At 36.2% G+C, this 26,172-nt stretch overlaps 2 protein-coding genes across 12 annotated transcripts in view; one reads left to right on the forward strand and one right to left on the reverse strand.

The window, feature by feature from the left end:
* Nucleotides 1-811: 811 nt before the first annotated feature.
* Nucleotides 812-26,172, reverse strand: part of CEP290 (centrosomal protein 290) — a 57,498-nt gene continuing 32,137 nt past the window's right edge. For 4 of the 11 annotated variants that reach the window (XM_062492060.1, XM_062492056.1, XM_062492057.1 and 1 more), the window contains 19 exons: nt 25,574-25,787; nt 25,248-25,385; nt 24,936-25,157; nt 24,278-24,394; nt 22,735-22,880; nt 21,702-21,857; nt 20,981-21,104; nt 19,759-20,409; nt 18,604-18,738; nt 18,201-18,287; nt 16,366-16,530; nt 15,926-16,048; nt 15,477-15,637; nt 13,773-13,914; nt 11,917-11,990; nt 11,665-11,768; nt 10,759-10,862; nt 10,315-10,480; nt 812-899 (listed from right to left, as the gene is read on the reverse strand). In XM_062492060.1, the coding sequence (XP_062348044.1) occupies nt 847-899; nt 10,315-10,480; nt 10,759-10,862; nt 11,665-11,768; nt 11,917-11,990; nt 13,773-13,914; nt 15,477-15,637; nt 15,926-16,048; nt 16,366-16,530; nt 18,201-18,287; nt 18,604-18,738; nt 19,759-20,409; nt 20,981-21,104; nt 21,702-21,857; nt 22,735-22,880; nt 24,278-24,394; nt 24,936-25,157; nt 25,248-25,385; nt 25,574-25,787 (3,082 nt within the window). In that variant the 3' untranslated portion in view covers nt 812-846. Of the gene's footprint in view, nt 900-9,694; nt 10,481-10,758; nt 10,863-11,664; nt 11,769-11,916; nt 11,991-13,772; nt 13,915-15,476; nt 15,638-15,722; nt 15,837-15,925; nt 16,049-16,365; nt 16,531-18,200; nt 18,288-18,603; nt 18,739-19,758; nt 20,410-20,980; nt 21,105-21,701; nt 21,858-22,734; nt 22,881-24,277; nt 24,395-24,935; nt 25,158-25,247; nt 25,386-25,573; nt 25,788-26,172 lie in introns of those variants that run through there. The other 7 variants (XM_062492059.1, XM_062492058.1, XM_062492063.1 and 4 more) reach the window with 5 other exon arrangements.
* Nucleotides 3,223-9,693, forward strand: RLIG1 (RNA 5'-phosphate and 3'-OH ligase 1). Its single transcript, XM_062492067.1, has 7 exons — nt 3,223-3,312; nt 5,146-5,263; nt 5,872-5,967; nt 6,352-6,468; nt 6,824-7,018; nt 8,094-8,263; nt 8,798-9,693. Exons 1-7 carry the CDS (start codon nt 3,223-3,225, stop codon nt 8,984-8,986), a joined length of 975 nt encoding a protein of 324 aa, XP_062348051.1. The 3' UTR covers nt 8,987-9,693.

Raw genomic sequence — 26,172 nt, forward strand, 5'->3', positions numbered from 1 at the left:
TTCCTGGGGCAATTTCAGGAGCACCGGGTTTCATGGTGACTTGCTCTCCTCACTCCTGCTTCCAGCATCTGTCTGTTCTTTGCCCTGGGTCTTATCTTGTTTCCAGGCTCCAGCTGTCTACCAGGATTTCTGGTAGTTAAGAGCTCCCCTTAGAAATGGATGAGGGGAAAAAAACGAGCTTGTAATGGTGGAGTCTTCCACAAATAAGAGTGCTGCATCACACAATATTACTCTATTACTATTACACGTAACCAATGTTCAAGCCTGATATTTTTATTCAAAACAACAAACTGAAAATACGTCTGCACAAACAGCTCCATAATCTGATGTTATGTCTACAGGGGGCATCTCTTCCATACATGTTGTGCTCTATCAACAGATATGTGTCCCTACCAACCTCCTCCTCCCACCACACACTACTTTTATTTCTCTTAAATTATTACCTCCATACTAACCATCTGAACTACTAGAGAGATTTAATCTATCAGAAATTCAAGTTAAGCAACATTTTTATTCCATGGGTCTCAGCAACCTAAATGTGACTTCATCTTTTATATCCCTAATGGGTATGAAGATTCATAATACTACAGCTAAAATTATTCACGTGGCAATCTTATTCCTTTCTTTCCCTTAAACTTCCTGGGATATCAGATCATACCTGATTGATTCACCATGGTGCATTTCTTGACTTTACTATATATTACATAAGGAGGGACATTTTTTTCCTATTTCATTACTCTAATGAACAAATTGTTGAGAAAATATTTTTACTCACTGTTACTAGGTGGCAAATAAAGTCCATTTATATTACGGGGCTTTCTGTGAAAGAAGTCACAGCTTATCCTCCTACAGCCTACGGGCTCCGTCTCCCAGAAACAGGAGAACTTGCTGTAGCTTTGCTGCAGGAGAAAAGAGTTTTCAGGCGTTGTAAATATAACAATCAAAATGGAATAAATGGATTAGTACATGCTGTGTGAACAAAGGATTGAATATATGACAGTTCACACTACTATAAACACATAGACCAAGATTTTATGGGACCACATTCTTATAGTTTACAGCATTTCAAATTATCTTTTTATTACTTTTATCATAAGGTCTAGATAGCTCTAAAGTGATTGAGTTAGGTCAATTGTGTTTGGTGATGTAAAATTGTTTCTGGGATAGAATAGGGGTAAGACAGTCTAATTGGTTTACTGCAGACTTTTCATGAGCTGCTGGGAAGAAAAAAAGTCTCTTAAGTAATTTAAATGACATGTGACTAAGTTTACTTTTTTGTACAGTGGAAAAATCAGGTTAATCTCCAATGAAATGTGCTGTACAAGTGCAAATATTGCACTAGTACTGCCTGACTATTAAAGGACAAAAATCTATGGGAAAAGATGGGGCAAGAAACAAAACCCAGAAAGATTCCCAACAAAAACTGAAAAAAATGTGGGACTTCATGTTGGCACTGCTACTATTACACTGCTCACACGACAGTGTGAGCATCAGCTTCAGCTGTTTTTAAAGATGACAAACAAAAACCTAATGGGAATAATAGACTGTCTACATGGATTTGTTTAATTATTGTTTTTTTTACTCATACATATACTGCTGCTGTCCCTCTATTGATCAATGTGGCTCTAGCTAAAAAGTCTGCACAATATTACAGAGATAGTAAGTATTTTAAAAACATGAGTCACTTCTGTTAGTCATACATAAAATTACTGTTCCACATCTGTCTTGTCAGATTTCACAGTTTTTAGCATAATTTCTGATGATGAAACTCACTTATCCTTATAACCTGAGGTATCTTTCTCAAACATATAATAATCTTGTAATTCCCAAGAGGCAAGTGCTCACAAGCTTTACACTGAATATGTAAACTCAGGTTCATATCCTGCATGTGACTGGCATCCTACCTGAGAACTGTAAATGCCAGGTTGGGGGTTATTTCTGAATGAGTTTCTGAGTAATTTTTTAAATGAAAACAAGGCCATACTTGCAAATATTGGAATATTTGGAAGTAGGTTTCTCCCAGTCCAGACATTAACAGCTATGTCTAAGAGCAGCATCTCCAAAAACGTTTGGATTGTAGTCAGTACAATTGGGCCACCCCCTGAGACACAAAGCCCATCTCCCAGGCATTAACACCTAACTCCCTGACTCTTAAAATGGATGGAATAACCAAGATCCCTAAACCCATCCCTGGATTTTACCAGCTAGAATGTAAGTACTTCTTTGAATTAAAACTATCAGCAGTCAGGCAAATCATCTTATCTCGAAAGCAGTTTTCTTCCAAATGCCACACCTTCAGACGAAATAAAAGTCAGTGGATAGTGTAGCTAAAACAAGAAATAGTTGAATGAAGCATGTGGTACCTTCTCCATGTGGTTGAACTGTTGAACTGAACTGAGAGCAGTTGTTAGCCAGGATGGAATGTTACATTTTAACAGTTGCCAACTGCTCCTCCAGCTTGGGACATCAGCATCATGCTGCTACATGACCTGTCCAGGATGAACATCTTCCTTTCTCTCTACTGCATCCAGTAAAATATAGAATATCAGATTGTTACAAAGAGTCGTCCATTCTGGTGCTTTTTTAATATCAAATGGAATAAACCAATTTAGTGAAGCTTAAAGAATACCCAACCTCTTGCTGATGCAACTGTGGTCGTAAATCTTTGATACCACAGATACCACAGCCTGCTGGGCAACAACAGTCAGAGGGAGGAGTGAAAATATGTGTGTGAGAAAGAAACCTCGGACACCAAGGTCAGGGAAGAAGAAGGGGGAGAAGGTGTGCGGACACCAGGGCAGAGATTCCCCTGCAGCCCGTGATGAAGGTTATGGCGAGGCAGCTGTGCCCCTGCAGCCCATGATGACCCACGGTGCAGCAGAGATGGCCCTGCAGACAGTGGGGGCCCCAGCCAAGGCAGGTGGGTGCAGCCAAAGGAGGCTGTGACCCCATGAGGCGGCCGTGCTGGAGCAGCTTTCTGGCAGGACCTATAGACCCAGGCGTCTATAGGAGTCTACTCTCGCAGGAGCCGGCGCTGGGGAAAGCAGAACTGCCCCCGCTCGGGCCGGGCCGGGCCGGGCCAGCGGAACCTGGTGTCGGAGGCGGCCCCTCCCCGCGCAGCCGCAGCAGCAGCCGCAGCAGAGGCCGCGGCGGACTCCATTTTCCGTGGTGCAGCGCGGGCGGGCTGGCGCAGGCGCGGCGCGGGCGCGGGCGGCCGGGGCCATGAGGCGGAGGGGCGCGGTGCAGCGCAAGGTGCCGTGTCTGTTCGTCACCGAGGTGAAGGACGAGCCCTCGGCCAAGCGGGAGCGACAGGTGGCTGGGGCGGTACCGGGACGGGAGGACGGGGGGCAGGCAGGTGGGGCTGAGGCCCGTACCGAGCCCAGAAGAAATCACTGGGCCGAGGCTTGTAACAGCGGGCACCGTGTCAGAGCCCCCGGCCACAGCCGAGTGGCGAGAAGGTCGGCTGGGGATTTAAGGGATCCCCACGGGAGAGGATTGCATAGAGTTTTCCCACTGAAATGCAGGGGAGAAGGGCTGTCTAAGTGCCGTGTCAGCTCAGCCCCACGCTTTTCCAGGCAAGTGCATACAGGTGTTCGCCCTGATGCTGTGTTTGCTTTTTCTAAGTGAAGGCCACTCCAGCATGACAGCACAGGGAGTTTATGAAACCATCCTGCCATTCCCACCTGTGAGTCTCGCAGGAAGAAAAATGAGCTTGTAAGCATTTTTTTTTTAGTATGTTTATTTTTGTTTTGTTGTTTTTTCCCTTGGTTGTTGTATTCTTTTTGGAATGTTAGGCTTATGACAGAAGAAAAATGAGACTGTGAGATGCGGACAGATTGGGGCAGCACTCACCTGTCTAGCTGCAGACCTCCAGCTTGTGTTCCCTGATTTTAGTAACAGCTGTGTGGTGAACTTGAACACAGCTCTGGGTGACCTTCTCCCATTGCTGATAGGTTTCTGGATGAAAGAGCTGAAACGGTTGCCAAAACGGCTGTAACATAATTGTTCAACTCAGAGTTAAACCATCTCACTTATGGTAATGTAAGGTTACCTCTCTACACTGGTGATTCTACACAGAGAAAAACCTAACAGGGTATTAGTTCTGGAACTGGCACATGCTATTTTTGTTTGGTTGGTTTTTATTTTCTTTTTCTTTTTTTTTGTTGCTGCTTTGATTGAGTTTTTGTTTTGGTTTTTTGAAGTTCATTCAGGGATAAAACATGGTTAATGACTGGTAGGGAAGAAAGGGGTTGGTAGTGGTGGTAAAACCAATGGGAATGTTTTCTCACTACCCTGAAAATTTTAATGTCACCTTCATATATGCTGTTTGTTATGGGTTATAGTTATATAACTATAATGTGAAGCAGTTATGTCATGTAGCACAGGTTCTCATTTTATGAATTCCACATTCTGTTTCAAGACTTCTGCAGGACAAGGACTTGCTTTGTGTTTTGCTAGCAGAAAAAGTCCAGATTAAAAGACAAAGTTGACTGGGGAGAGAAGAGGGAGGTGTGATGATTATAGAGAAGAGGATTTGAATCCAAACACAACTGACTGCATGTTTGCAGTGAAGCTGTTAGAGAAGCTGTACAGAAGTCCTAGAAGTTGTACTAGGTGGCTGTTTAAGATCCACAGATCATGTATTTCTTAGCTCTTTTGAAGCACCAAAGAGTTTCTACATCACTTGATACTAAGCGTTTCTTACCAGGATGCTTTTGCCACCTTGCAAAAGCACACCTGCTCTGTGTATTGCACTAACACAGTGCTATTGACTTTCATCTCCAAACTGAAAGCTGGGGAAAGCTAATTGTGAGGAATTTCTGGTGCCACCCTAATGCAGGAAGGCAGATCTCAAAATTCTGTAGTGTTGGACTGGAACTCTTCCAGTGTATATGCCCTGTTTAAAGTGGAAAGCAAAGTCATCTCTACATAATAATCAAGAATGGGAAGGGAGAGACTTGACCAAGTTTGCCGTGTTTCTTCTGTCTTAGACTGCTTTGCAAACTATCAAGTTTTGAATAAACTATTAGAAATCAGCTCTCTAATATGTAATACTTATAGAGCTGGATTTATAGAGGCCAACTTTAAGGAACAAGAATCTGTATGAGAGCAAGGCAGTAACATAGCCACTTGTCTTCTTTTCAGCCATTTAAAGTTTTGGCAACTGACACTATAACTGGAAAGGCATTAGAGGCAGATGTACACAATGCAGTTCCTACTGAAAAGGTGGATGGAACCTGCTGTTATGTTACAACATATAAAGGTAATAAGGACAATCAATTTGCAGATTTCTCATGATGACTAGAACTCGTTTTACTTAGTTTTCACTTTTTTGTATGATTTATTTACAGCTGTTGTGAATTCAAGTGTCACTAAGCATCTTCACCACAAAGTAATAGCTACCATAGACATAGAAGGTGTTTCTAAAGTTGTTCTAGCATTTACTCTCTTAAATACATGAAGTATGATTTAAGTGAATATGAACATCCAGGAACTATTCCAGTTTTTAAACTTGCTGTTAGTAAGTAGTTCTTGCAAACTGGGTCATGTATAATAGAGTGTCCAATTTTATAGAAGTACAAAGGTTGGGAGGAAATGAGAAGACTGTGGTTCATTGACTTACTGGGTATTATACCTTCACCTACAGTTGTAAGGAAACTATATTATGCTAGGCAAGACTGTACATAGATTTGGAAATTCACATAGTGTACTTTGAATTTAAATAGTGGGTGGCTTTGCTTATAAAATTTCTCTAGTGGCAAATGGGAATTCCTATCTTGCCTGTTATGTACTTTCATTACTTGGATTTCAGTATTCCACAGGGTATAGTCACCTCATTAAAGTGCTGGTTTTATCTTTGGAAACTCCTAGGACAACCCTACCTATGGGCCAGATTGGATAGAAAACCCACCAAACAAGGTGAAAAAAGGTTTAAACGATTCTTGTATTCATTGGAAGATTGCAAAGGTTGGTGAAGATTTCTTTCCTTCCTTTTGACAATGTAAGTTATCCAGTTATCCAGTTAGAAAAACAACTAGTGAAATAATAATTTGTCCTGCTCCAGATTTTTTTACATCATCCTTTACATTGAAGAACTTTAAACTGGAATAGGTAGCTATTTTTTAATCTTAATTTTTGAACCTTTAAAGTTCTTAAAGGCCAAATGCATCTTGAACCTAATTGTAGACCACTTAAGTGTGACAGAGGTTGGTGTTTGTACAAAGTAACTGGGACTACTGTCTGTAAAACAAGGTTTAGATCAATGGTATTTTGATAATTGCACTGAAAGACAACTGAAGCAAAGTTGGTCAACAGTTTGCCAAAAACTAAATGTTGCATTTATATGTCTAGAATTTGTTTGGAATGTTGAAGAGGATTTCAAGCCTGTTCCAGATACCTGGATTCCAGCAAAGGACATAGAGTTCTCTAATGGCAATCCTTTGCCTGATGAAAATGGACATATGCCAGGTACCTATGATGCACCACAGGTAAAACTGGGAAATGTTGTTTGTGATTTTCTGAAGTGAATTAGAATTAGTTCCAGAGTTAAAAACAGTAGTCAGCATATTCAGAAAAAATAAAATTGGAATGTCATTCATTCACTATCCACAGAGGCTTTGTCCTTTTGACACGTGGAAATAATTGAAGTTTGCTGTACAAACCTTTGGCTGAAGGCATAATTGTCAGATTTGCATTCTTTTGAGATACAACAGTTTTTCTGATGTAGTTAACTGTAGGGTTTTTTAAATGCATGCAACAGGTTCTAGTATGCATTTAATAACTTCAGCTATTTACTTTAGTAAAATGTAGTGTTTTCTCACAGGTTGGGTGCCCGTGGAGAAGAACAGTAAGCAGTATTGCTGGCACTCATCTGTTGTAAATTATGAGGCTGGAATAGCACTGGTATTGAAACACCATGCTGACCCAGGGCTTCTGGAAATCAGTCCCGTGCCATTATCAGAAATTTTAGAACAAACATTGGAGCTTATTGGGACTAATATCAATGCAAATCCATATGGTAAGTTTATATGGTCTGTTCTTAAATACTTTTTTTTCTTGAGTGGTATTTTTGACTGAAATCAGTGCATTTTCTCTCTCTAAGATTTTTAAAAGAGTTTTCCAGTAGCAGCGTTCTTAGAAAGGAGAGAAAGGGCTGGCTGAAGGAACTCTCACCCAGAAATACTCACTTTAGAAAGCTGAGTTGTCATGGAACTAGTTATGGCTGTTAAACCTCAGTTACTATAAAAATGCATTGTTTTGTCTTTCAAAAAATATTTTGACTAGAAAAACTGTTGTAAATTTAGTAAAAATCTTTACTAGTATTTTAATAGTTAAGTATTTTCCTACTATTAAAATACTAACTAGTAAATTTTTTAAGTTTATTTCTTAGAGCTTTCACTTTTTTACATGCTCTGTTGATGAACTGAAGTAGAGAACTTTATTCAACCATTTTTTACAGCCCATAAAGTTTGTAAAAGTTGCAATTTTTAAATTACGAAATAGGAATATTTTTAAGGAAATGTAATTTAGGCTAAATTTTGGTTGTGCCTTCTTCCTTTAAAGGCCTTGTAATGAGAAACCAATTATGTATGAGCACAAGTGAGTTCTAACTTCTGTGCTTTGCTGTTAGGATAACTTATGAGGATGGATAGGAAAAATAGTCCTTACCTGGTCATAAGCATTTCCTCGGTATGTACAAGAATTGCAACAAAAATTCTAATAGCTCTGTTGTTAAATGAAGATTTATGTTAACATGAAAAGGCAATGCAGTTGTTAACAGTGCAGTTTTAAGTATTCATGAGAAGATATGCCAGGTTTTCCAGAACTAAAGTGTTTGTGAAGGGTTTAGCTTTATGGTGACTGAGGAGGTAACCACAAGGAAAAAAAAAAAGACAACTATATAAATTTGTGTCATGCTTATTTTATACAAAGGAGGAGGTTTTTGCAAATGTAAATTAAAATGTGAGGAGAGACAGCTGCATTTGGTGTTTAAAAATGTAATTAACTGTTCTGTTGAAGACAGGACAATGTCTGCAATAACAAAAGTGAGGAAACACAGTAACTAGGGTGAAGGTATGTTTCTTTAAATGCAGGATTAGGAAGCAAGAAGCACCCTGTACATCTTCTAGTCCCACATGGAGCGTTTGAAATAAAGAATCCACCTGCTTTGAAGCAAAATGACATACTGGCTTGGTTTGAAAGCTGCACAGAGGGTAAAGTTGAAGGAATTGTGTGGCACTGCCATGATGGGTGTTTAATCAAGGTAAGTTATGTGGATGGACATGTGGAAAGCACTGGAGTAATTCATAAAATGTGAAGTACTGTATTCATTTTTTGTCTTTTTTTCTAAATCTTCTCCAACAAATGATAGTAGAATTAGTAAAGCCACTGAAATAATATGATGACAGCATAACATAATGAACTTTTTCTTTCCCAACATGCTAATAAAGTAATTGAGAACATATTTTCTTGCTCTGTATAGAAATCATTAGTTTTAAAGCTTAAGTCTTGTATTTAAAAAATAAGTTCTTGTAATGTTGACTAAGAGAACAAGTATTATTAATGTGATTTTTGATTGATTAACAGGTTTGTATTAGTTCTGAACTGGAGGATGCCTTGGTTCTAGCTTGCCTTTTGCACTTACTTGTTCATGTTACAGAGATAAGTTATTAATGGTTTTAATTGCCCTGATGCAGAGGATCCTAGAATTCACAAACACCCACACACTTCCCACGCTGGGAATTGTTGCTCTACTTTATCAAAATGGCTGAACTGATCTTCTTTCCTTTTCTTTTAGCTCCATCGCCACCATCTTGGTTTACCTTGGCCACTTGCAGAGACGTACCTGAATTCTCAGCCTGTTGTAGTTTCTTTTAATAGAACTAAGTATGACTATGACTTTGAACCAAAGAGTTTGTTTCACCAATTTTCAGTGTTGGATGGGCAAAGATTTGACAGACTCAAAGATATCAAGTTTGATGCTTGAAATTATTTTTTTAAGTTAATTATTCTATGTCCTGCATTCCTCTTACTTGTGTCTATCACAGAAATCTTCATGAATGCTCTTCTAGCTTGGGCAACAGCCCAGGTACTACTGTATAATTTTGACTAATTTTAATAACGGAGATCTCACAGCCAGAGCAGAGATCCAGCTTCCAGCATGTTTATTTTATGAAAAATCCTTAACTTTTGTACCTATTCCTGGAATGGGAAACTGTTAGTATTAAGTGTAGGAAGCATGTTTTCTTCCACTGGCTGGTCCTAAAAGCTTTACTAAGGAATGCAATCAACTGGAAAGGTTACAGAGGTTGTGCTTCTACAAATGTAATTATTATGATACTATTATATGTAGGTTTGAGACTTACTTCAGGTGGGACCAGAATTAGTCCTAAAATTTGACTTGTTTTTATACTTGTAACAGTTTCTTATGGGGGAAAACTTCCTAATATAATTTAACTGTACATCTGCAGCATTATGCTATTATTTAAAAACCCAATAAATCTATATACTACACGCACTTGCACTATTTTGGGACAAAAAGAGTAATAGAAAATATGCTAGTTTTATTTTGGAGAGCCTGGTAAGTGGAGAGAGACATGACTTGGCTTAGTAATTCCCATTTACAACTGGGTCTCTATTAGGAAACTTCCTATTAAGTAAGATAAAGTGTATAAATAATAAAGGTGAGACTGAATGATCATTTGAGTTGGCTTTATTTCATCTCTGCTATAAAAGTATAAATACAGCAATATAAAATAAACAAAATGAAAAATCAACTATGTACAAAAATACCAGTGGTTTGGGTGAAATACTATAGCTTCATTTTCAGTTCTTTGTTCTTGCATTTTTCAACATTGAGGTAAAAATAAGCAGGGATGTAAGAACATACATCAAGCATACTGACCCCGAGTTCAGAGTTAAACATTATGGTTGCACAAGACAACAAGAGCAAATCACACATTCTTACTCATCTGGGACTTAGCATACTTAGTATGCTGACAGCTTAAAGGTTTATTAACTTTTAACAGAAGCCCAAGATTTCAATTTCACCTGACATCTTATTACCCAAATTAACTGTTCTAAATTAAAATATATTATTGCACAGGAGCTGAGAGAGATAAAACTCCTGTTTTGCCTGTTGTATATAAATACTGGCCTTTACCTGTTGAATAAGCCAATTCTGCACTCTTTAAGTGCATGCAAACTAACATAACTTTAACAGACTTGTATAATTCCAAGATAAACACAGATGAATTTATTTATTGCATCAATGATGAGGATACTGAACACTACCCTAATCTACAGAAATGTTACCTGGGCTATCTTCAATGCCAAACTCTGCATAAAGCTGCTTCAATCTCTCTTCTAAGATAATATTTTTTTTTACTTCTTCCTTGTAGTTATATTTTAGATCCTCCAGTTCTTCAAAAAAGGAAGGGTTATAGGTTTCTAGTTCTCTTCTCAGCTCTTTTGTCTCTTCCTATTGAAAAGAAGGAAGGAGAACCAGAAGTTTGTTAATACCACACAACACTTTGTTATGCCTTTTTTTTTTGAGGGATTATATGATAAGAGAAGAAGGATCTTGCTAGAAGCAAAAAACTACCCATAAACAGCACCCTCACTAAAAAAAAAATAGGCTTTGTAAAATGTTTAGAAAATGGCTTTGTCATTAAATATTAATTTAGCTATTAAACAACTCTTTCTAGCTAACTATGATTTTGCTTATTATCTTACCAAGGATGAATCCTTTCAGCTCACCTTTAATTGCTGTTTTTCAAGCTCTGAAACGTGCAGCTGTGACCGGAGGTCATCTAATTCTGTCGTTAGTTTTTCAGTTTTATCCTCTGCAGTTTCATTATGTCCTGCAAAAATAATGATTTTTTAATGAAATTTTAAGTAGTGAAAACCCATGGCACAAATAATTGTTTCAGTAATTCTGCATCTCCTGAAAGCTGAAACAGTTAAATAAAACCAACTGGGATTACCAAACATTGAAGTCACCTGGGCTTTTCTTGTACCAGTTAGGCAGTGGTGTTAAGTTCTTGTGATTGAATGCAGTAGCGCAGCGTCCAGTCTGTTAGCACACCTTTGAGAAATACAACACCCACACTTCCTCTGAATTAAATGGAGGAAGTTTGGAACAACCGTAAGGATCTTGTTGCATGTATTCGTAATTTCAATAGGGTTTTTTCCTCCAGTCCTATGGCAGCGTGCTGCCACATAGTGCTCTGCTTTTGCCGTGGGACTGATGCCTGCTACGTCCTCAATCGTTCACAGAGCAGGTAACAAGAAATAAACACTCATTCTCTAGCATCTTGGAACCCATAGCAAAAGGTGCAGCAAAGAGGATTTCAGTGAATGACTGAATAAAGCAAGTGGGGACAGGAGCTATACACTTCTTATTGTGAGGGGAAAATCATACAAGATTTACAGCCTCTTGCTCAATTATGGAGATTTTTACTGAAAATTCTCTTCAAATACCTTGTATATATATGTACTGAAAAATCCAGTACCTTAATCTAACTCAGTTCACGTGACTTCAGCACTGATCTACTTTAAATAATTCTGAAGATTTATTATCACTTTGCACACACAATTAAGTAAAAGTAGTTTTAGACCCTAAATACAAGAAGATCTTTATTTTTAGGTATTGAAAATTATTACCAGCTGCAGGACCTTCATTTTTAGAGGTGTGTCTTTTGTTCTTATAATTCTCCATCTGGTGCACTAGTTCTGCCTTTTCTTTCTCTAAACGATTATTAGTTAATCTGGAATATAAAGAAATTTAAGGGGTTTTTTTTTGTTATTAAAATATTTTAAAACATAAAATATTTAACTAAAAATTGCAGTGGCCATTTCCTGATCTTATTTCATGTATGTGGGCTGAGGTATTTAGTTAGTTTGGAAGTATGTTACCTTAAAAGCTGAAGCTCCTTGATTATATTTTGCTCTGTCTCCGCACCTTCAGGAAGATGTTTAAGATGCTCCATCTTAAAAGAAAAGAAAGTTTTACTCTTGAAAACAGTATCCGTGGCAATGCAATTCAGACACAGTTCTCTTGGATACAAGATTTAAAAAAGAATGAAAATAATACTAAGGATGTAACTGAACATTAAGCTATCAGAAAAAAGAAAATTGTTCATTTACAGTTTCCACATGCAAAGCTTAGTCTTGATAGCCTTTCCAAAGTTAGTAAAGATCATTGCTACGTGTTTCATTAAGGGTGAAGAAAAAAAGTATTTAGAAGTTAGATACACAAAAAAAGTTGAATACGTAGCTACACCAGTATACTGTATACATATGCTTAGGGAACTCATATGCCTCAATCATTGAAATGCTTTAAAAATATTACTGATGTGCTTATTGGCATACCTGGGTGTCCCAGTTAATTTTTGAAAGATTGTATGAAAACCCTGTGATTTTGCAATGACAACCCCAGTGAGGGTACACTGACTAGGGGTGACCTGCAATTAAATTAGAAGAGGTCCCTGACCAGAGAGGGAGGGAGCCTCTGAAAGAGATGCCTGGTAAAGATGCAGGAGCATAATAGTGGTTTAAAGATGCAATTATATACAGTTAATGAATGCAGTGGCAGTTCATGAACTTGCATGAGGCTACTGGCATTGAGAGGTTTTTGTTCTGTTCCTACCTAACATGGTAAGGATTTGGGTGATGTTTTTTTTTTTACACAACCAGGCCCCGGTTTTTGAGACTAGTTAACTTTGATGGCATCCCTTCATCAGTACTTGAGACATAAAAGAAACTGGAAAGCATGCTGCTCCCTGAGTAATACCATAAAATTAAAGACTTCTCTCTCTGTGTTAAACTTGCTGCTGGTATATACTTCATGTTAATAACAATGATGTAAGAAAAGGAAAAACAAGGAAAAATAACAAAGTAATTGTTTTACAGGAATCAATTCCAAGTTCTATTGATTGAACACATCTACCTTCTTACATTATATATATATATATATATATATATATATATATAAACACACATATATATATACACATATACATATATACACACATATATATACACATATACATATATATACATATATATATATGACTTCCCAAATTGGAAGTTTTGTATTTGATACCTTATACTGAGAAGGGCCAGTACAAGGTGTCTGGGGAAGAAAATCGTTTGCATATACATAAATGAGAAGATGGAAGCTGATGTAGGGGCAATTCTAGGACTGCACCTCTGTACTTAAAAGCCAAAATGTGATACATCTTTTCAAAGGTACCTTGAGTTTAAAATTCATCAACTCTTCCACATGTACAATAGTACTTATAAGACTTCTGTAGACTGCATGCAAGAGGCCAGACTCAAAACAGAAATGAGAATCCTGTTTAGGATAGTGAACTCAGTACTCTCCTGCCCCCCACCAAAAAAAAAACAAACTAGAGGGAATAGGGAAGTGTCTGCAGCAACCTCACTGCAGAACAAGCTGGAAAGATTTTAAGACCTTTTGAAGCATCCATCTAGAGGCTTTCATGTGATCGCTGAAACTGTAATAAAAAACCCTACAGAAGAACATAGTAGAAAAAGAATAGTTTTCATCAAACTGCAAGTCAAGAATATTTACTGATAATACGTGATAAACCTCATTAATTGGCTAAAATATGTGAATATAGCAACTATGAAAAAAAAAACCTGCAAAATAAAGGATTAGAGAAAAAACAAGTATTCTGCCACTACAGACATTACAAAGACAAATTAAGCATTCTATATTCAGAGTGATGTAGCTAAATTTTACTCACTTGTTCTTTCAGGTCTTGCAAATTTTTATCAGCTTTGTGTTCACGTTCTGTTGCTTCCTGAAGCAGCCGTTTAAGGTTAGCAATGCTTTGGGTTTTTTTAGCAATATCTATTTCCATTTCCTTCAACTTAGTTTCCTGCATTCTGGCAGCATTTTTATTTAGAAAAAATAAGAGCAAAAGTTTATACTTTTTATGCAGAAACAGAGATTAAAATATCTTTAGGAGAATAAATGCTGTAAAATACACCCTAAAATATGTTTGGGGTATTTGCTTTGAAATAACCACTGGCCTTATAAACAGTTTGCTGAAGGAAACATGAGAAACCCATCTTGAATCTTAGAATAAAGGCTTTTCTAGATATTACACTTCTGTAGTTCTCTGTTTCTACACTTTTTACTAAAAGAGGGCAGGAATATTTTTATGCTATTGCACATAAACCCCAAACACCTGCTGCTAAAAGGATCCATGTTACTGATGTAGGATGTACATACACCAGTTGGGTTTAACTTCAGTGTTGTGTCTTTGAAAGTATTTTTCTAATCATTTAGTAATTTATGGAAAATAATGTACTAAGAAAAGTGCTAACAAAGATGCAGAAGATGAAGACTCCAAGGCCAAAACTATTCTGCAGTAAACCGTTTAGAATATGAAATGTTGGAAGGTACCTCTAGAGGTCACGTAGCCCAGTTTCCCATCTGAATCCATCTGGATTTTTGGATAGCAATACACTGTCCAACAACCTGCTACCTGCCCAAGAGTCTTCTGAAGGGTCACTAGGGTGACACCCCTTGTCTGCCCTATGAAACACTGTTACCATGTATATGCACTGGTAGATGTGCTGGTGAGGTGGGTAGCATGTTGAAGTTCCCCAAGCAGCTCCTCTAGGTTAGTAAGGTCATTATGTTATTAACTTACTTTAAATTAATGTTAAAGTAAATGCAAACAGAAGGCTTTATTCACAGAAGTTGAAATAGGCAAATACAATTGAATATGACCATGTATTTTGTATCTCTCTCAACTAAATAGAACCGAGTAGAAATGTTTTTCAGAAGAGGTGAAGAACAAGAATAAATGTATGAATAGTGCTGAGCCAATGTGCCAGCTGTTAAGGGCCTACCATCTTCACTGCATCCTCATATCCTCTCTCTGCTGTGGCCATCAGCTACTTCTGTCCTGCAGTCAGTTTTGCCCTCCTTCCTTAGACAAATAATGGCTGTCATCTGGCCTTGCACAGAGACATTTTACCTCACTGGATAGCTCGGGGGAAGGTTAAAAAAACCCCAAATGACTTCTTGAAGTCTCAGTGAAGAAATGGCTCAGCAGTGTGTCAGAGTAGCGCTAGACTCCCCAAGGGATCCTGTGGGAGTGCAAGACCAGGAAGAGAGTAAAATCTTGGACGTCAACAGTGATCTGACTTAAGATGAAATTAGACAAGTCTCTCTCCTGTCCAGCTGATTTCCTGCCTAACAAGTTTACTGTCAGAGGTTCTGATTTTGTAGATACCTTCCATTTCCGTTTATTAGAGTACTTTGCAACACATCAACTTGTCTCACCCTGAAGTCATCCAAGAGTCCAGGACTAAGTATTTCTTACCTAAAATTTGCTCTCTGCCATCCTTATGCAGGACACGGGTTGTTTCATTTCTCTTAATAGCATAAGCATTGTATCATTTTTCTGTCCTTTTATTACATTCACAATTCCTACCTTGTTACAATGGACTTCCAGCTTCTGCTGTCAGCTCCATCAAGTTGGGTCTCAGCCAAATTTAGCTTCTTAATGGTTTCCTCCAGCTGTACATTTAACTTCTCATTTAATATCTCCAAGTTATTCTTCTCTATTCGTACCTTCTCTCCACTGTCAGCTTCCTATAGTTCAATAAAAGCAAAGCTCTATGGAATACTTAACCTCAAATGAAGCATGGAATTTTCTCAAATGATGGTGAGATAGGGTCAGTGCTGGTGTAAATGCGAACTGCATCCAACTACAAATTCCAAATTTGATCTTGGGCTAGTCCTTGGATATCTCCTCTCCACACATAGTGAAATAAATCTGTCATGGCAATATCTGTGTTATATCAACCATTACGAAAAATAAAAACCATATACTTAACCAGTGCCTAGTGAAAATAAAGGGATGCATAAAAATGATCATACCTTTTTCAGTTCTTTACGCAGTCTCTCATTTTCAGTAATGAGTTTTTCCATTCCTTTGGTTTTAGATTCATAACGCACACTCAGCTGGCCCTCCAGATCAAGTTTAATTTTTTCCATTTCAGACTAAAGATCAAACAGTTTATTAAAACACATTTACATTGCTTAGTAGAAGATTTCAATTTCCATTTTTAAAGAACAGAATAGTTACAGCTACTTAGCACAGTGAACATTTCATCACATAGTTAAATATATCCTTAAGGTACAAAATACCTGAAACAGTGCCGTATGTTATGCTAAAATGAAGTTCTGCCCTTCTGTTCTATATATTTCATATATTTCATATCTGGCATTTTCAAAACAGGCTTGCTACTCCACTTTGTTACTAACTTGCATATAAAATAAGTATTACCTAAACAGAGTTACTGGAGAAAAATCTGTACCTTTAGCCTCTCATTTTCCTGCTCGAGACCAAGTAATTTCTCATTAGAAGCCATAGCTGGAGTTTTTTTCAGTTCTTCGTTTTCTCTTTGGACTCTCTCTACAACCTTTTTCATCAAACCAATTGTTTTTTCCAGTTCTGGGACCGTCTTTCCACTTCTACCAGCCTACAGAGGAGCAAAGGAAAAAAGTAAAAATTGTTCACATTAACATTCTGAGATATTCCTAATCTTACTTTATTGCTTATTTTCCCATTGCAATTCATATTTATAGAATGAAAGATGCTTTATTTTGATACGACTTGAACCCTAGAATTTCTTGCTTACTTTCCTCTCCAAAACAACTAATCATTTATTAATCCCCCAAGTCAACAAATTAACTCTTTCATTTTCTATGTTACCCTGAAGAGCTGCAGTTAAGTCTCAAAATCTTCTGCACTTGTGAACTAAACTGAAACGTTAGGAAAATGAATCAAAGAAGTGTATATTTTATTTAGCTTTTCTTGTAGAAGAAATCCACAATCCAACAGACCACCCAACTGCTTAAATGCTAAAACTGTTGGGGGAAAATGGCTGGGAGCTTGAGGGAAGAAAAGAGGGCCCTTTTTTAGCAGTCCTTCTTCCACTGAATTAAAGTGACAGGAAGAACTATATATTAAAGCATAAGTAGATCTCCCTTTCCAAGGGCATATATTCTTCTCTCAAAATGATAAATAAATCACTGGGGGGAAATACTGTAATTTCTCTATTTTTCTTCTTTCACTACATTAATTAATGAGTTAGAAAATCTATTAGGGAGTCTTCAAATCTATGTATTTTCTCATCCCCTTTGTAGCAATTTCCTCAGCAATCATCATTTAAAAGATGCTGCTGATTCTAGTTCTGGGTCCATAAGGTACCTCATAAGGAAAAGAGGGAGGATTTTACTCCCAGGAGATCTACAGAAATGTATATAATAATCAAACTTCAGGAGTAAAAACTACTTATTTTTCTTCTCTAAAATAATTGGAGGGTTTAGGAGGTTTGTGTTGGTACACAGCAGAGTTAAATAAAAACCTGTCACAGCTTGCTGCCTGTGAATGGAGAAAGATGCAGAATTTGCTGTCTCCTCAGAACCTTTGTGTGAAACAGTTGTATAAACTGAATTTTCTTGTCAAAGAATACCACTGCATAAGAGAGACAGGTACACAAGCAGTTCATGCAAAGCATGAGTAAAAGAATGAAAAGCATCTGATCTTTTCCAGGTACCCCGAGGCAGAATTCATTCTCCTTGTATGCTGAGCTACAAAGAGCTACAAAGGCACTTAGGAGATTTATTACTTCAGTTTTCTTTAGAAGGTTGCACAAATAGTTGCTAAGTGAGCAGAGCAGACACACTGCTGAGTACTTTTTTCCTTTTAACTTTGGAAATATTGTTCTATTAAGGTAGCTGACAGTAGCTAGGGTAAAATTTAGCTGTGTCACCTTCCATAGTACAACAAACAAGAACTTTCACTAACAGTAACTTACCCTTTCTACATCTGCATTAAATAATTTACATAAACATATGATACAATTGTCACTATTATGGCTGTAACTGCTATTTATTGTACAAATATGCTTCTGAAGGTAACTAATCCAAATGACAAAATAAGGCCATGATAATGTACATATTTAATAGTTTAGTTCTAGTCCTAATGGTCCTGTTAATGTCATTAATTCATCACAGCATTTTGTCAGTAAAATAAACGATGTTTGGTTTTGGTTGATTCCAAATGATTTCGCTTCAATAAGACTTTGCTTTTTTTTGTATTTTGTTTTCATTTACTTATGATTAAAAATGCTGTTAGAATACTCACCCCTCTAATGCTGCCCAGCTTTCGTTCAGCTTCTGATTTCTCTTTTTTGAGAAGTTCACACATTTCTTTTAAGTCATCTACTTGGTTCTAAAAGCAAAACAAAACAAAACAAACAAAAAAAAAAACCCCAACAACAAAAAAACAACGTAGTAAACAACTTAGATCACAAATGGAGGTGAAAAACTGGTGAACAAAATTCCAGTGGTTTTACTTTGAGAAATTTAAGAGAAAGCAACTTCCTATCTCAATGACATTTTTCATTATTTCTACCAGCTATTCAACCTTCTCAGCTTCTGTAAAATCATGGAAAATTTACAGTATGTACAGAAAAAAAATCCACTTCTTTTTAAGCAGTTCTCTGAGCTGTGTGAGGGTAAAGGGGACTAAGGTAAGAAGATGTTACCTTTAGTCTTGGCAAATCTTTATTGGCCTGCTCTAGTTGGAATCTTAGCTCAATATTTTCAGAAGACAATCTTAAATTTTCCTTTAAAACTTCTTGTTCTCTTCGATACTGATCATTTGATCCTGTTCCTGATGTCTTGAGAAAAGAGGGGAAAAATTATTATGAAGAGTTAATATATTAATTCAATACAACTTTCAGTTGTAGCTGATTAAGAGCAATAGAGAACTAGTATTTTTCACAGAAATGAAACAAGAGAGTATTATTACCAGTTGTTGATCTAATCTAACACCTTCCCTTGCATTTCTTAAACTTGCTTAACCTTTAAGGGAAGTTTACAAATCAGTATAAACCAGTAAAAATTTCATCAAACCAAAATTACTTCTCAAACTCTTCTGTAGAAGTAAACCTCAAAGCTAAAGAAGCTAATGGATGAAGCAAGCTGTGACACTGTACATGGGAACAGCACCTAATTTTAAAGGCATAGTCTGATAGTTTTTAAGTAGTATATACATAAGAAATTTGAATTATGTCAAACGGACCAGAGAGCAAGTCAGGAACAGTAGTATGTAAATCTCAGTTAATCTGTTAGTTCCCAAAATCTTAAGTCTTTATTCATGGAAGATATGATTTCAACTATACAAAGATGGTTTTGCATACTTTATAGTGCCAATTGAAATCATAGCAATACAGTTAATTATAATGCCTGACTAGTAAAGAGTAAAACATTTTAATAATTTAATAATTAGTGGTTTTTAATTATGTAATTTGGGAATTAACTGTATGATTCATTACTTTATCACTAATTAGAAGAAACAAATATTTGCTTTATTAAAGTTTTTTTTTTTCCTTTTTTAGTGTAAATAAGAATATATCATAAGTCTCTTAAAGAATGAAGGACATCAATTTGCTCCATATATCTTTAGGCTTTTTTGTAAACTCTCTGGATCAAAATTTTAGAATTGACAGTAGTTTACTTATGAACTGACATGCATGTCTATCATCAAAGCATAAGGTTTTCTTTATGGACCATTTGGCAATTGCTTCAATATCCCTGCAGACCATGCATAGGAAAACACTGCTTTATCAAGATCAAACGATTCTATTTCTACATCATTTGTACTGAAGAAATGCTAGAGGGCCACTACAATATCAAACCTCGGGCATTTCACAAAATTCTGGGGTAGTTTCAACCCCTTCTGTACTGATTTGGTCATCTTCCTGTTTATTCTCTGAAGTGTGTTGATTAATTTCATTATTCTTATTTCTTTTCTCTGCTTCACAGTCATTAGCTTGATTAGGGGGTTCCCCGAAATCAGACTGATTGCAGCTCATTTTGTCAGTAGCAGGCTCTTCTACACATTCTTCTTCATCCACATTTGATTGCTTGAAGATTTCTTGCTTCCTCTCTTCTTCTCCACATTTCTCATTAACTTTTCCATTTTCAGGTTGGGTTATATTTTCTTCTTTTTCACTGCAGTTCTCTTTACCAGCTTCAGCTATCATTTTGGTTTTCAGTCCTTCCCTAGAATTATCTGTATCCTTGTATTGCTCACTGTCTTCAGGGTGCTGTTCAGGAGACACTTCTCTGCTTACATCTGCAGCAGCCTCCTGGCCTTCATTATGAATGATGCATGTTTGCATGTGTGTGTCCTCATCTACTTCACTGCCATCAGTAACTCTATTATTAGTCTGATATTTGATTTCATCCCTATTTGAAATAGATTTCTTGCGAAGGAAATTCAGATACTTTTGTTTACTGACAGTGATAGGAACAGACTTGGTCAGTTCAGTTTGGTCACATGTACTCTGAGTCAAGTTGAAGATAGAGTGAAGCATGAAAGAAAAGCAGAACACAGTAAAAGAAAACAGGAAATAAAGGAAACTAGAATGTACTGTTAAGTTTATTCTTGAAAGATTAAGAAAATGTAATAATGCAAAATTTGCAATATAATCAGCCTTGTAAAAATCAAAGCTCAATAAAAATACCTAATATAACTGAAATGAAGCTCAATATTTCCCCAAACTCTGTGCCTCTTACATTTTTAATCAATATATAATATAAAAGTAGTCTCTCAGTTGCAGACTCATATTTAAAAATACATTTTCCTTATCTCTCCACATATGCTAAGATGCTGAATATTCCAGCATCTACCTGTAGGACACAGAAACTTTAAGTTTTGGGGATTTGGTATTCTTTTGTGTTTGGTTTGTTGGGTTTTATAAAACCACTAAAAGCTGATTATTTAATATCCTGTTGTAGAATACTGTCATTTAAGTAAAATCAGCTAAGTGACATAGAATACCAAATAGAAAACAAATACTTTTCACAAGTAGTACTTTCCACATTCCAGGTAATATCGCCACATTGTTAACTTACCAAGGGTCTCAAAAATGTGTCTCTTGAACATTGTCTCTGCAATGCATGAAGCTTTTCCTGGAGATACTGATTTTTGAAGTGCAAATCTTCTACAACAGAGTCTCGTGGGATTGCTTGCAGTGTTCTACATCAAAAAATACATCAAGCCAAAACAAACTAATGGCTATTAACGCAGAAAAACATCCCTTAAGGTAATAGCACCATGAAATTCTCTATTTCTACACTGGATTTTCCCATTGTTTCTAAGCTAGTTATTCTAAATCAATGTTGGCCATATTTCAATTAATCCAAATGAATGGAAGATACTTGTTTTGGCAAAAGGAATCTGCTCTTTTCAGATGTGCACAGTTTCTATTACTCAAGTACATTATCCACTGTGATAGTGGATACTCCGGTTAAGAATACACTTCCTAACTCCACTTAGCAGTTCCAGTAACTTTCACCAACTCTAAACTGTAGTTAAATTTTTCACAATAGGAGCCATATATTTTTCGTACTATTTAGCTTTTTAGAAGAATGAGCCAATGCTGCATGTTCTCTGAACATGCACAACTGCTCCCAAATCCTTTTATTTTGCTCATCGCAGACTCCAAGAAGAAAATTCCTGTTTCTTTTTCTCCTTCTTGAATTATAGTTTGCCTATTAGGGGCCATCTCATTCCACATATTTGTTTACTAATTTAGATTTCTCACTTTTTATATTATTTTGAGAAGTCTCTCACCTCATGTGTGCAACTTCATTTTCTAACTCTAGATTCTGTTTTCTGAGTTCTTCCACTTCTTTTTCAGTTTCTGTGGCTCTTACTCCAACAACACGGTCAACAGTGACACCAGTAGTTTTCAGTTTCTTCTGTAGAGCAATTTTCTCTTTTTCAGTCCTGCAACATCCAGTAAATTTACATTTTAAAGCTTATTTGCTATCTTGCTTTCTTGAGGAGAAAATATTTTCTGTCTTAAAGAATCCACATTTGCATTTTATCTGCTCACTGAACCACACTCCCTCTTCTGTTTAATGAGGTTACTGTATAGACTGTAAAGCCTTACCAAAATCCCAACTCAAAGCCCAAAAAACCCAATGGACATTAAGTCAGTATCATGCATGTCATAAACCACTTGTTGGTCTTGCCGATGTTCTAGATGAAATTCAGGCAAGGCTTGATAAGAATAAAAGCCATTTTGAAGCAGTAATTTTCAAATCACTGAACTGTGATTTTCAAATTACAATTTAGTAACAGCTACAATCACCACCTCATCCTTTATCAGTAAAATATTGCCATTACTTCACTGAAGTAAGCATAACATCTGCAGAGGGTATGGACATATGGTTGTTTTCTGAAAAGGCTTCCAAATCATAATCCTAGAACTGTCATTACTGCAGTAACACTACGAGTATCCACTCTAGCAACCTGATTATTAAATACTACCACTGTGAGAAACAGCCTGTCTTCACAAAGCTGTCATTTGCTTTATGAGAATAATAGAATGCTGAAACAGGAAGCATAATAAAGGGCTAAAATTAATCTCAAGACACTTTATTTTAAGAAAGGTAATTGGCTTCCACAAGGGAAAGGACACTAGAGGAGTTAGTAGCCTGCTGCTTGAAACTTAACTAATCCTTTTAGTCTCAACAGCAATATCAAATTCTCATCATCAATCTTATAAACATAATAAACTGCAATAATTACTGTATGTCAAACATATCTGGATTTCCCCTATGTCATCACTTTGTAGCTGAATCAATTAAAACCAACTCACTTTGTATAAATTTCCTTCAATGTATTCAGCTGTTTGGAGAAAGCATCTGCTTCTTTTTCCTTTTCTTTTAGTTTGTTCCGCAATCCTTCCATTTTGATTTGCCATTTTTTACCCTCATCCCATCTAATTATTTCTTCCTTGGAGGTCTGTGAAGAACATAAATAGATTATGTATTTCCCTTTGATTTCTTCTCTTAAAGCAAAACAAGCAAACACTGGAAAACTAAGAATGATATATTCTTCATTCATCAATTTAAACTAGGAAGCCATAGCAGGCATGTATTATTTGTCATAGCTAAGTAGTAGGTTCAGTTGGATACACTGTTGTGATTGGTGGATAAAGCTAATCCAGTTGATTGCTCCTACCAAATTCTTCTTTAGCTTTTAATATTCATTTTACAAAAAAAGGAGTGAAGCATTTTATGAAATTAGGCGCTAGTGCAATGTGTCCTTTTATTTCAAATTACACAATATTTACAACAAAGTAGGTTTTTCATATGGCAATTTACAACAGATCTGTCTTCTACAACTCACCAGGGGCTTGGATGCCCCTGCTGCACAGCTTCTTCTCCTACAAGAAATGGAATCCCCACTTAAGAGTTAACAACTCAATAACTATAAATTACATACTGGTTAAAACCTGCACCTATATGATCACAAATGGCTACTGAAAAATCAGTCAATATTCCTATAAGAAATTTTTTTTGTTTAACCCCAAATTTTTGGGGGGTTTTCTTTGTTTATTTTTAGTTGGAATTTTTCCTTCTCTGGTTATTCCCTGTACTTCGTTTTCTGTTTCTGTTCTAAACAGTTACTGCTATGAAGTGATGGAATGAAAGGAAAATCTTGGAAAACAGGAAAAATGCATGACAAGAATGAAAAAAAAAAATACCTCTAGAAACAAAGCTACAGGTATTTAAAACATTTCAAATTAATTGAAAGCATAGGTGCAGTCCTAGAATAACACTTAACATCATACATAGTCTGACTCTCATTACACAAGTATGCTACAATACTCCAGTATACTTTATTGTTAATATGAAAAGCCACTAATTAGTTACTTACATAGTAACAAGGAAGAAACCAGCAAAAATCTTATAAATGAACACAACTCTAATCACTCAGAACTTCTTGTATGTGGAAATCACAATTATCAAGAATAATCATTTATAGAGGCATCATTCCTTTTAAGATTCACCCTTTTGCTCCTCAGTATTTTATGCTTTTACTATTGCATTGATTTCACAAAAGCACATTTGGCAGAACTTATGTAATCAAGTTCACCACTACCTAAAAAATCTTTATTTTCTAAGATTTTGTAGAATTAAACATCAATTAGAAAAAGGCAGGAAAACATTAAGATAACCCTACTAAGTAACAAGATCAGTAGCAAAGAGTATGAGAAACATGAGAAGATGCAGCCATGAAACCGCTTTTTTTCTGATCAAGTTTGGCTGTTAAGTTTTAGAAGAAATAGGGAGAGGTGAACATCCTTGGCCAAAGCTGATGAGCTCTTTCAAAGCCATGATATAAATATCACATACCTTCTCTTCTCTTAGACTCTTTTTTTCTGTTTCTTCACACTTTTTCTCAAGTTCACTTTCCAACTTTTTAATTTTTTTCTGTAGCACATCTATCAGATTGTGTTCATCAGCTTTGCTCTGAAAAATTACAAATTTTTGCAGCTTCAAGTTTAGTGACTACTGAGATTTTTTCCTCCAGTCAAAAAATAAGGATTTTAATTTCAAATTGGTCAAATTAGTTTAAAACCTAAACAATCTTTTTAAATTCTCTTTAAATTATTGTGGTATTGGAATGTAATTTTTCCCTCTGAACTGAATAATCATCTGCAAGTAGCTGAATTTTAAAAAATAGATGGATGATTCTTATGTAAATCCCTTACTTTTCTTCTAAAAGGGGAAATGAGGACAGCCAGGAAGAAGACAAAATACCATTTTTCCAAGAAGCTATGAAAGTGGTTATTCAACTCCTCAGACTCTTTCAAACATATTTCAAGAAGCACATAACTTTTTTTTAGCTGAGGCAAAGAAACAAGCTAGTAGCTTGTTTCCCAGCTGATGAGCAAAAAAAAAATATAAATTTAATCAAGTGTAAGATACTTAAATCTTTCATCTCCCCAAACCAACTCATCTATACAGAAAGCTGACCAAGATCAAACATAGTTTGAAAAGTCACTTCTACCTGAATGCTACTGCTTAGCCTCCTAATCCGGTTCTTCAGTTCTTCATTTTCTTTTTCTATTTCATTTTTTTCCTTCGATATTTTAGCAAAGGCTTTTTCTTTTTTCTGAAGCTCTTGGTTTAACCCATCTCTTTCATCAGTCAACGAAGTTTCCTTGTTTTTACTTATTTTAAGGTTATCTGTAAGTTTTGTAATCTGATTATTCAATTCCTCTATCTGTGTCTAGAAGAAAACAAAAAAGTCAGCAAAGGCCCCAAATCAGGTTGATCAACGTCACAACAAAGCAATACAATGACATTACCTGGTACTCACCGTAAGCCCCTTTGTTTCTCTGTCAACAATCTCCTGGACATTCATATAAGCCTCTTTTTGTGATGCAGCAGAAATAATTTGCTGTTCAGCATTGGCAGTCATTTCTGCTCGGAGTTCTAGAAGTGCTTTACTCAAAGCCTGAAAATAATTAATTCATTGTTTTTGTAAGCAAAGATGCTGCTACAAAACAAGAAAAGGCAATTGTATTTTACTTTGGCATATTATGCAGTTATATTGTACCTCCTCCTCTGCTATACAAAGAATTCTGAAGTATTACAGAAGATTTAGTATTTAAGTGACATAGAGATTAATTTTTGTTGACTAACTTTGTGCTGGTTCTCTTTTATGGCCAACTGGCTCTTCAGCTGTTCCACCAGGTTTTTCATTGTTGCTGTGGGTGCTCTATTATTTGCTTCTTTCTGGACTTCTAGTTCAGCTTTAACATTTGCTAATTCCTTCTCCTTCTGAGATAATATTTTCCTCAGTTCATTTGCTTCTTCTTTTATTTGTTCCATATCAACTGTGTGCTTTTCTTGAAGCCTAATTTAAAAAGGGCATTAATAGGGTACAGTGTAAGAATTAAGTTAGCAAACTCTAAATAAATCACAAAGAACACAGTATTTTATTTTTATTATTATTAAAGAAAAAGACACTTAGATTTGGAAACAGCAAAGAAAGACTGACTCAACAAGGGCAGCCCCCATTTAATAAGAGAATTACTCATGAAAGTCAGCAAAATTACATTACAGCATTGTTCATTTTCATACCTGGCCCTTACAGGTAAAGAAAGCATCACTTTTTTATTTCTTTTAAACATAGGTTAAATGTTCATGAGTTTAAACTTGTTCAGCAGCAAACCCAGACAGATGTGTCATGGGGAGAAAAATGACAGGACACAAGCCAGCAAGTAATACAGTAACTTAAA

The sequence above is a fragment of the Cinclus cinclus genome, chromosome 4 (genome assembly GCF_963662255.1).
Source record: "Cinclus cinclus chromosome 4, bCinCin1.1, whole genome shotgun sequence".
Classification (NCBI taxonomy): Eukaryota; Metazoa; Chordata; class Aves; order Passeriformes; family Cinclidae; genus Cinclus; species Cinclus cinclus.

Excerpts from the sequence above, each read along its gene's own strand:
- RLIG1 (XM_062492067.1), top strand. The coding sequence starts at position 3,223 with ATGAGGCGGAGGGGCGCGGTGCAGCGCAAGGTGCCGTGTCTGTTCGTC. Across the intron at positions 5,968-6,351 it reads TTCATTGGAAGATTGCAAAG|AATTTGTTTGGAATGTTGAA; the intron begins GTTGGTGAAGAT and ends TTATATGTCTAG. Across the intron at positions 6,469-6,823 it reads TGAAAATGGACATATGCCAG|GTTGGGTGCCCGTGGAGAAG; the intron begins GTACCTATGATG and ends GTTTTCTCACAG.